We start from the raw sequence: 11,315 nt of genomic DNA on the forward strand, positions 1-11,315 counted from the left end.
ACATTAAAAGTCCCAGATACATTGTACCCACCCGGCAATTCAATCTTATAAGCATTGTCATTAATTTGCTCAAGAACTCTGAATGGTCCATCGGCTCTAGGTTGCAATTTGCCAAACCTATTAGCCGGAAAACGCTCTTTTCCGAGGTGAATCCATACTAGATCACCCGTTTTGAAGACGACTCTCTTCTGCGCCGATCCACCCTGCTTATACTTCATGTTTTGCTTGTTGATGCGGTTATGAATTGCAAACTCTTTGTCTGCTTTGCATGTTCATCTGCGTCCGAACCGAATTGCTTGTGAAGCGGCAATGGCGTGAGATCCGAGGAGTAATTGGATTCCGTTCATAGACTATCTCGAAAGGACTCTTACTTGTAGTGCGATTCTGTGATCCGTTGTAAGCAAACTCCGCTTGAGGTAACACCAAATCCCATTGCCGCGGACTATCCCCAACCAAACTACGCAGTAGGTTCCCTAAGCTTCGATTTACAACTTCGGTCTGTCCATCGGTCTAGGGATGGTGAGAGGAACTAAATTGCAATTTGGTTCCCATGTGCCTCCAAAGAGTGCGCCAAAAATGACTCACAAACTTCACGTCACGATCAGAAGTTATGGATTTGGGAATTCCATGTAACTTAACAACCTCCTGCAAAAACAATCGAGCAACTTGTGAAGCATCAAATGTTTTGTTACGGGGAATAAAGTGCGCCATCTTCGAAAATCTATCGACAACCACCATTATGGAATCTTTGTTCCGTTGTGTTCGTGGCAATCCCAAAACGAAATCTAGGTGACATCCTCCCAAGGCGCAAGCGGGACGGTAGAGGCATATATAAACCAGCATTGGTACTTCGGTTTTTGCCAAATGACATATTCGCATCTCTCTACAAACCGAGTCACATCACGCTCCATACGGGGCCAATAAAAGTGCTCACACAGCAAGGCCATCGTCTTATCCACCCCAAAGTGCCCGACTAGGCCTCCTGCATGATTCTCCGTAATAATGGATTCCCTCAAAGAACACTGAGGGATACACAACCTGTTGCCTTTGAAGAGAAAACCCTCCTCAATCAAAAACTGCTGAAAAGGTCCTGTTCTACACTTCATCCAAATATCTCCAAAATAGGGATCATCAACATACAAATCTTTAAATGACTCGAAGCCCAGAACTCTCACTCGCATTGTAGACGGCAAAGAATGCCTTTCGCTCAATGCATCTCGCTACCTTATTTAGCGCTCCTGCTTTTATGTTTAATGGCAAACCGAAAACCTGAAGAAACTCCACCCACTTTGCATGCCTAGCATTCAGTTTATGCTGCCCATTGATGTACTTCAAGGCCTCATGATCTGAATATAGAATGAATTCCTTCGAAATAAGGTAGTGCCTCCAATGCTCCAAGCTCCTCACTATGGCGTAAAATTCTTTGTCATAAGTTGATTACCTCCTCTTCGCATCGTTCAACTTCTCCTTGAAGAACGCCACGGGTTTATTCTTCTGGCTCGGGACACCCCCAACACCAACGCCCGAGGCATCACAATCCACCTCAAAAACCTCGGTAAAATCTGGAAGCACTAAAACTAGAGCTTCAGTCATCCTTTTCTTTAATAACTGAAATGCAGCATCTGCCTCTTTGGTCCACACAAATCTGCTTCCCTTCGGACAATCCGTAAGAGGGGCAATAATGGTGCTGAAATCCCGAATAAACCTCCGATAAAAGGACGCTAACCCGTGAAAGCTACGCACCTCATGAATATTTTTCGGAGTCTCCCAAGTCGTAATGGCCTCGATCTTAACTGGATCCATCCGAATGCCTTCCTTCGATATAATATAACCCAAAAAAGTCACTTCATCGGCTAAAAAGTGACACTTCTTGGTGTTGGTATACAATTTCTGCTCTCTCAAGACCTCAAATACTTTTCTCAAGTGCTGCAAGTGTTGCTCAATCGAAGCACTATAAACCAAAATATCATCAAAATAAATGACAACAAATTGGCCAATAAAAGGACGAAAAACCTGATTCATCGGCCTCATGAAAGTGCTCGGCGCGTTAGACAATCCGAAAGGCATCACCATCCACTCATACGGACCATCTCTAGTCTTAAACGCCGTTTTCCACTCATCCCCGTGTCGCATCCTAATCTGATGATATCCACTTCTCAAGTCTATTTTCGAAAAGATAGTCACCCCATGCAACTGATCAATCAAATCATCAAACCGCGGGATAGGAAATCGATACTTGATTGTAATTTTGTTAACAGCTCTGCTATCTATGCACATTCTCCACGACCCATCTTTCTTAGGAACCAATAAAGCCGGCCTTGCACAAGGACTCATGCTCTCTCGGATTGCTCCTTTCTCTAACAGCTCTTGCACTTGCCTTTGCAGCTCCTCATGTTCCTTAGGACTCATCCTGTAAGTTGTTTTATTAGGAATAACAGCTCCCGGAATAAAATCAATACAATGCTGAATGTCTCTCATGGGCGGTAACCCCGGTGGCATCTCTCCTGGCACGACATCAGCAAACTCCTCAAGCAAAGGCGGAACTTGAGTGGGAATTTCGGGACTATCAAAATTCTGCTCCATCACCACAATGGCAAAAAGTTCGGGCGCGTTTATTGCCTCTTCCTGGAACTCTGACCTGGACAGCAAATTATTCTTCACCTCCTTTCTCAAATCTGAAGGACCTAGGGTAATAGTCCGACCATCCTTCTTGAAGGTGTAGGTATTCCTGAAGCCGTCATCTTGTGTCTTCCTGTCGAACCGCCACGGTCTTCCCAACAAAATATGACAAGCGTCCATCGAGACTACATCACACCACATCTCATCGGAATACCTTTTCCCAATCGAAAATTGCACAAGACACCTCTTGCTCACCTTTACCTCATTCCCTTTCCTAAGCCACGACAGCTTGTATGGTTGAGGGTGATCTTCTGTTTTCAGCCCCAACTTCTCCACCATGGTAGTGGACACCACATTCTCGCAACTCCCTCCGTCTATTATCATGCTGCATACTTTTCCCCCACTAGTGCACTTGGTATGAAAGATATTATGCCTAAGCCACAATTCATCTTTCGCCACAGCAACATTCAAAATTCTTCTAACAACTAGTGACTCACCGGAATCGGCATAGATAATGTCATCCCGATCTAGATCCACATCCTCTTGTCCTTCATCGGCTTCGTCATAAACCGGATCTTCATCAACGGTTGGATTATCAACTAGCGTTACAATGCGTGCGTTCGGACAATCGGCAGCAAAATGCCCGAGTCCCCGGCACTTGAAACATCGCTTGGCTGTAGCTCCTCCCCTATTAATTCCAGCACTACTTTGCCCTTCCTTGGATGCGGGTTTAGAATTCGCACCCTTAAGCTGCGGTTGGTGTCGAATTGGTTGAGGAAATTCCGCTTTTCCTCGGGATTCTTTGCCGACCACCGATTCTGGAGTTTGGAACTGTTGTCCTTCCTTTTACACGACCTTCCACCTTCAAGGTCAATCGCACACATCCTCATAGGTCCAATCTTTGTTGTAACCGAACAACATCAGAAATTTCATACCGCAGCCACTCGCAAATATCGAGCAATTGTTTGCTCGTCTTCCTCGGCTACATCACAACGCATCCGCAATCGATCGAACTCCTCGGTATATTGCTCAACTGTTAAATCTCGTTGCTTAACATTGTGATACTCAATAAACGCCTCCTGCCTATAATGAGTAGGTAAAAATTTCTTTTGCAACAATTTTTTCATCTTATCCCAGCGATTCACTTTTGATTTCCCCTCTCTAGCTCTTTGCCTTTTCACATGCTCCCACCATATCGATGCATGCTTTCGTAGCCTAATAGCCACTAATTTTACTTTCTGCTCTTGAGTCGGATCCTTAATATCAAAGATCCTCTCTACTGTATGTAACCAATCAATAAACTCATCGGGATGAGCTTTACCTTGAAATTCAGGAATCTCGATCTTCATCCCGAAATTACGAGAAGAGGGCTGATTTCCGGATCGTACTCCTTGATTCCGTCCCTGGTTGGGAACCCCGAAAGGGTTGACATCCTCCTCTTCATCATCGGTTTGATCCTCAGATTCCGCTCCTTCTTCGGATTGAACGTCCAATCTCGCCTCCGCAAGTTGTCGCTCCAAATCCTGGATTCGCCTTCTCTGTTCTTCAATCTCTACGTCTCGTTGGTCTCTTAGACGCGGTTGTTCATCTGCTTCAGGAACGATTCCACGTCCCCGACCACCACGAGCCCGCCGTCCACGACCACCACGATTCTGTTCAGCCATTGGTCCAAGGCAACCTGTGCTCTGATACCAATTGATGCCGAAAACGCAAACGGAAATTGGCTAAACGGGAGAATTGGAATTGATAATGAGGAACAATATGTTCTCTCGGATGCGATTATCAAATCGATAGAATAATATCAAAAAGTCTGCCGTCTTCGAAACCCTAAAACACCCTTTTATATGGTGTTAACCCTAATTACATTAAGGAACATAAAATTACGAAAACGCCACTGAAACTAAAAAAACGTTCAAAAACCCATGAAGACGACTTCGAAACGCTAAAAAAAAAAAAAAAACGCCATTCGTCACGGCATAGCCGTGTGTTTCGATCAACGGTCCATTCCGAGTTCGCGAGCCCTAATTGCATCAAAAAATGCGGACAACGACGTTAGTACTGCTGGTGTTAGCCCAAGTCCAGTGGTGAAAGACAAGGAGAAGAAAAAAGAGCCGTGGGATTTGAGACCAAAAAAAGATGCACGGCCATGGCACAGCATTCCTGAGAGAAACAAGGCCAAGCAAGAAGAAGATTCCTAAGATGATAACGAAGTTTTCAGTGGCGCCGTCGAGGGAAGAAATTGAAGAGGACCTAGCATTCTTGACGGGTGGTAAGAGATTCAGAAGAAAGATGCAGAAGAGACCAAGGAGCGTACATCAACATAACGACCATCTTTTCCCAGGTGCGCACTTGGGTTCGATTACGACAAATAGTTACAATGTCCCCTAACAGATGCGAGAGGACGAATTTCAGGTTTGAATGGTTTGTTTCGCCACTTTCATGACTGTTTTACGATCATCAATCAAGTCACTAGGGCATAACAGAACTGTACAAATGACCGAATCCAGATTGAATTGCTTATGTAATTGGGGTTGTGTATTTTTTAGTTGCTCTCGACTTTGGAGGTTTGAGATTCTGTGCTGAATATCAGAAGCTATTTGATCTATCCACTTTCTATTTTCCTTCTTCCAGGTCTGTTCTTGTTTCATTTATATGTCTATATGCGAATTATTATTAGGAAAATATTTTTCAAATTGTTGATTGTCCGTGAAGCAAATGTATCATGCGAAAAGTTGCCTTAAATAAAGTGGTAGTGTGTTGCCATTTTTATTTTTTGGGAGAGAGTGTCAATTACCAATTTGGATTAGTTTTGCTATAAAATTTACTATTGTGGATACATTAGACAGCTAATTTAAATTGAACAAGGACTGTTCAAACAAAACGTGTGCGAGAATTAGGATAATTTTTTTTTTCGGTCCGGTAGTATAAGTTGTTGCCAATCCACCAATGACCTCTAGATTTTATGGCTGTTTATATAGCCTGGATGGCTTGGAGCACAACCTTTTAGACAAACTCATCAAAATGCCCTCATCACATAAGGCAACTAGAAAAAGCTCACGGCCCTAAATTTGCCTCTTCATCCTTTTTACCTACTAAGTTCAAAGTGTGTCATCTCCTTCTAGGGATAGCTCTTGCCTTTTCAATTCTTCTGGGATCCCCCCGTGCGTTTGTCTTGCGGTTAAGAATCCATTGTTTTTTGAAAAAAAGGAAAAAAGAATCCATTGTTATCTCGATCATATAAAGGCAAAAACTCAAAAAATTTCTGTTTATCCTCTCCATAATTTACTTGATATTTCCATTTCTAATTTATTTTTACTATTTGAGTCAGATGTACATGAGAACATGATAATCTGCATATGATCCAAAAAGTCCTAAATTTTCTGTGCAAGCGCAAATTCAGTTATAAACTTTACAATTTGGCCAATGTTGTCTTGAACCTTTTGATGATTTTCATTTTAGTTCATTCGGTCAATTTCAAAATGAAAAAGCTTAAGAAAAGATTTATAATCGAAGACAAATACTAAACCCAAGAAATCTAATCTACTTCGACATTCAAATTGAAGAGTCAAGCAAAATCTACTCTGAAGATCTGATGGGCTCCTTGATTGATGTTGTACAATCCTTATTTGAAGTGCATTGTCTGTGATGAATCTCTAACAGATATATACGTCGTCCTTGATTCATCCAGTATCCGTAATGATACATTTCGTTAGGCATCCTAATCTTCCCCGCAACAATCCCTATCTAACCACTCTTGTTCTTTTAGCTACAGTTATCCCTTAGTTGATGGACACTTCTTGCCTCATATTTTGACTTTCTTCCATGTTTTGGGCTACTCTTATCATTGATACATGTCATGAACTCACTTTCCATCGATGGGTTTCATAAGCTAGTTGTGTTATGATGTTTATGATCGACGAACTTTTTTATCCGACTTTTTTCATTGAAAAGGTTTATGCAACAGTTGTAATCTACAAAATCCTTGGAGTAAAGAACGTCAACCTTGTTAACCCCCAAATAATTGCAGTCAATAGGAAAAAGAAGACAAAGAAAAGAAAAATAATAAAAATTTAAACAAATTTTCAAGTTAGCATATATCATGTCACATAGGACGGCTAGCGTCTAGGTTATCAACTTTCGGCCAAAATTTGCTGGAATGTTTATATGGACAAATTGTCAAGGCTTAGGACTAAATTACCAAATTAAAAGATTTAGAATCGAATTGAAACGAGCACATTAGGTTTGGGATTTTTGCAAGACCCTTAGTTTTTTGTTAGGTGAATTTCATTTCATATAATTTGATTGTATAATCGAGTGCAAAGTTATCATTTGTTAAAGATCTTTTTATTAAACTTTTTTGGGCAAATTTTCATTGAGGAAAGTGCGCACTTACCTCTTCGTGATATTGCATGTGGCAGGTTTGTCCTTTAGAGCTAAAATAATGCCAAGGCGCATTGCCGTAGCTAACCCAGATACATATCAATCAATGCAATGTACCCTAATTTTCAGTTAAAGAGAATTATACGGTTGGGAGTCCACGTATTTGAATTTAACCCATGGAATTGCTTAGTGATTAGATGACAAATTTAAGTGTCATTTAGAATCTGACACGCACAAGTGTCCGGTATCACATACCATCAAGTATACACTATTCAACGTTTAGGTCACAGGATAAAATAAACTTATATGTCGCGCTTCACTAGTCGAAATATTTTGTCTCGGAATGTCGTTTTAAGCAGTGTTATGAAAATTTTAGTTATGATTCCCAAATAGTTACCTCTATCGGATTTAAAATTTATAGATTTTAAATTTGAAAAAATCTCTAAAAATATATTATATAGGAATGCATAGTTGATCCATCTAAAGAAATGGTATTACATGAATAATATTCATACTACAAAATATAGCTAATTTTCGTACCTGTAGATACGAACAAAATATCCAACTGCACCTCACCAACATGTTTTCTATTTATGACAATCCGTCGTTTTGTTTTGTTTCGTTTCGTTTTGTTTTGTTTTGTTTTGTTTTTTCTAACACTACAAGGAAACACCTCTTGGCCATTAAGTTTCCTATTAATCTCCAACCCGAATGTTCACAATCTGAAACATGCTATTTCATATTAGGAAATAAAAATCCGAGTTAACAGATATTAGTTGTATCATCTATTATCCAAAAATCAGGTTAAGAGGAAAAATAACCAAATCAACCAGTTTACGATAACAAGATATAAGTTCTTTGTATCGGAACTCTAAGAAAGAACCCGTTTAATAGGGCCTCTTCACTCATGTTATTATCAGAGAAATATTCTTATACTCCATTTTCAGCAAATGACGTTTGTTTTTTCTTTTCAAAAAGACGTTGAGTTGGCAGCTTTAATAATGATAAATAGAATTAACACACTTAAATGTCGAAGAAACAGAGATGTAATTATTGTGAAGATGAAAAATAAGTAAAGATGGAGTTCCTATAGTTTGAAATGCAAGGCCACGAATGTGGCATGCCCAATTAATCTTCTAACCGGAATCAGAAATACTACACATATAAGGGAGAAGAACACGTGCACCTTTATGAGAATCTGTCGTAAAACTAATGCTGGACATCGACGAATTGAGACTCGAGTGCTTCTCCTCTATTTCCTCTCGTTAATGCTGGCCAAATAAGATAACCATCATCAAAACGAATAGGTACGTTCTGATTTCTGCAAGTTAAAGGCTAGAGGGGGAACTTGAGCCTTTATATAGAGTTTCGGCACGGACCCTCTCATCACGAGTTGTGCCTCTTCGGCCTACACTAAGCCAGCCAATATTATAACTAATTAAAAACATGTATCATACTTTAATGGACCAACATATGCTTTAATTTCAATTAATATAGATCACATTAGGATAATTCTAATATTCTCCCACTTGGGCTATATTAATTGAAACCGTACTATATGTACATAATTTTATGTTGGTCTTGTGATTATTATTAATAGTCAATCCGATCCCATAAAATTTTTAAACACCGAATCATGGCGGTAACTACATTAATAGACATAGAGCCTTCCATGGTCACAAATGTCTTTAACTTTACTGATATGGATTCAATATGGTAGTATAGCCAATGACAACACCTCACATAATAGTGATTCATAATGTATCATCTCATTTGTCGGTCACATTCTCTCTCATTATGTGTCACGAAACCTCGTGTACCACCATGGAATATCCTTTATGGTTCCAATAAACCTACATATGACTTGTCCTTATAGTTAATTTTACTTTATGTGTAATAAGACATATACTTAAGACTAATAACTAAATGCCCCTAGCTTTTACTTAAGGTTTACACAAACCTTGAGATTTTCACCAGATATACATGTATTCAACATCAACTCATTCATAAATACTTTATTGCATACAAAAGAGTTGACACATATCAAATGTTGTTACAAAATATGACAACTACAGATGTAAACAATATTAGAGCAAAATAAGATAGCACCACTAAATAGCAGCATCCCATGATACTTTTAAGCCCATCCAAATGACATGTCGTAACAGACACCATGATGCTCCTTAGCCCATGCTTATGATATGTCGTTCAAATACACAAGGGCAGAGACCTTTTGATAGTGGGTCAATAACTATATCACCTGTGAAAATATGCTCTACTTTAATGTTACCATTCTCAATTATTTCCTTTATGGTCAAAAACTTGACCGCCAAACACTTTGACCCCTTGAGACCTCTGTTGTTGTTAACAGACAACATTGCGGGGCTATTGTCACAATACAACTATATAGGTCTATCTACAATCAAACACAACCAACTCCCTAATGAGGTTTCTAAGACATATAGCTTGAGTAAAAGTTGAAACTCATGCTATAAACTCCACTAGTATGGTATAGGTTAATCTAGGTTCTATTTTTTTTTTTACTTTTCCATGATACTGCACCTCTTGTTAACATAAAGATGACAATCTTCTTGTCATCCCGATACTTAGCAAAATCTGCATCAGAATACCTTACTAATTGCAAGTCCTCAACATGTCTATAAATTAGCATATAGTTCTTTGTCTTCCTTAAGTACCTTAAAACCTTCTTGGCAGTAAACTAGAGATCGTGTTCTGAATTTGATTAAAATTTGCCTAAAAGTCCAATTGCAAAAACAATGTTTAGTCTATTGAAAACTCAAGCATACATGATACTTTCAAGTACACTAGCATTAGGTACATTCCTCATTTGGGCTTTCTCAACAACCATATGAGGATACCGTAACGGATTCAGTTTGTTATCCTAATGACAAGAGTAATTCCTATCTAGCAATACCGCATACTGAATCTTTTCAAAATACGATCAACATATGTCCTTTAAAACAAACCTAATATCGGCGAGAATGATTCTAATGGATCTCAATGCCAAGAACAAAAGGCGCCTTATCAAGATCGTTCAAGTCAAAATGCTTCGACAACATTTGCTTCGATTTCTGCAGTAATCCAATATTACTCCTCATATGCAAGATATTATCTACATAAAGCACTAAGGAGAAAATATTCCTCTCATTGACCTTGCAGTATATATACTAATCTACTTTGTTCTCAACATAACCAAATCAAGTGTCAATACTATAAAACTTTAAATGCAATTGTCTAGAAGCTTTCTTGATACCATAAATAGACATTTTAGTCTATACACAAGCTTACCTGAATCATTAGCTGCAAAGCTTTTGAGTTGTGCCATAAAGACTTCCTTATCAAGATCTCCAATCGGAAAAGTAGTTTTAACATCTATCCGGTGTCACTCTAAATCAAAATGAGCTGCTAATGCCATGATCACTCTAAAAAATCCTTGAAAGAAACTAGAAAGAAAATTTCTCGTAGTCTACTCCTTCTTTCTAAGTGAAATCCTTAGCTACCGGTTTGGCTTTTAAACTTCTCAATCTTCCTTTGGAATTCATTTTGGTCTTATACATCCATTTGCAGCCAAAGAACTTGTGACCTTCAAGCAATTCAACAAGCTCCCAAATACCATCATGTTTCATAGACTGCATCTCGTCTTTCATCATATCCAACCATATATCTAATTGAGGACAAGAAACAACATTTGTATAGGTCACTAGATCAACCAAACAGCCGATATCGTAGTCAAGCTCTCTTAGATAGACTATATGGCAAGGTGATATGGCTGATCATTTTTGTATGATAGATCTTTTAGGTGGAGCTATTACAACCTCATCATGCACCTGTATGGCTTAAGGAACTTCATTAGAATCTGTTTCAACAACAAGATCTTGAATCCCAATAGAATCAGTTTATGATGTGGGAGGCTCCATGATCATCTTGAATAGGCAGAGAAAACGACACAACAATCATCATCATACTAATATACTCAATAATTTGTGAGCTGTTCTTGTAATTGGCCACATCAAAATCCAGAAATTTCACTGTATGTAATTTCACAATTCTTGTGCTTCCATGGCAATTATAAAACCAATACCCCTTTGAATGATCTAGGTAATATACGACGTAATACTGAGTTATTCGGAAGTCCAACTTACTTAATGATGGATTATTGCTTCACTTCTACAAAACATACTCAAACCTTAAAATGGTTCATCTTATTCTTACACCCCGTCCATGACTCAAAATGAGTCAATGGATTAGCTTTGATAGAAACATGGTCTAGAACATAAAGAGTCGCTTTCTAAGCA

At 39.0% G+C, this 11,315-nt stretch overlaps 1 protein-coding gene across 1 annotated transcript; it reads right to left on the minus strand.

The window, feature by feature from the left end:
- Positions 1 to 1,437: 1,437 nt before the first annotated feature.
- LOC125315249 lies at positions 1,438 to 4,283 on the minus strand. The gene is made up of 2 exons (XM_048279698.1): positions 3,555 to 4,283; positions 1,438 to 3,462 (listed from the first exon to the last, which is right to left on the minus strand). Exons 1-2 carry the CDS (start codon positions 4,281 to 4,283, stop codon positions 1,438 to 1,440), a joined length of 2,754 nt encoding a protein of 917 aa, XP_048135655.1.
- Between the last annotated feature and the right edge of the window lie 7,032 nt (positions 4,284 to 11,315).

Source organism: Rhodamnia argentea, chromosome 5 (genome assembly GCF_020921035.1).
Source record: "Rhodamnia argentea isolate NSW1041297 chromosome 5, ASM2092103v1, whole genome shotgun sequence".
NCBI lineage: Eukaryota > Viridiplantae > Streptophyta > Magnoliopsida > Myrtales > Myrtaceae > Rhodamnia > Rhodamnia argentea.

Excerpts from the sequence above, each read along its gene's own strand:
- LOC125315249 (XM_048279698.1), bottom strand. The coding sequence starts at position 4,283 with ATGGCTGAACAGAATCGTGGTGGTCGTGGACGGCGGGCTCGTGGTGGT. Across the intron at positions 3,463-3,554 it reads GATATTTGCGAGTGGCTGCG|GAAGGACAACAGTTCCAAAC; the intron begins GTATGAAATTTC and ends GTCGTGTAAAAG.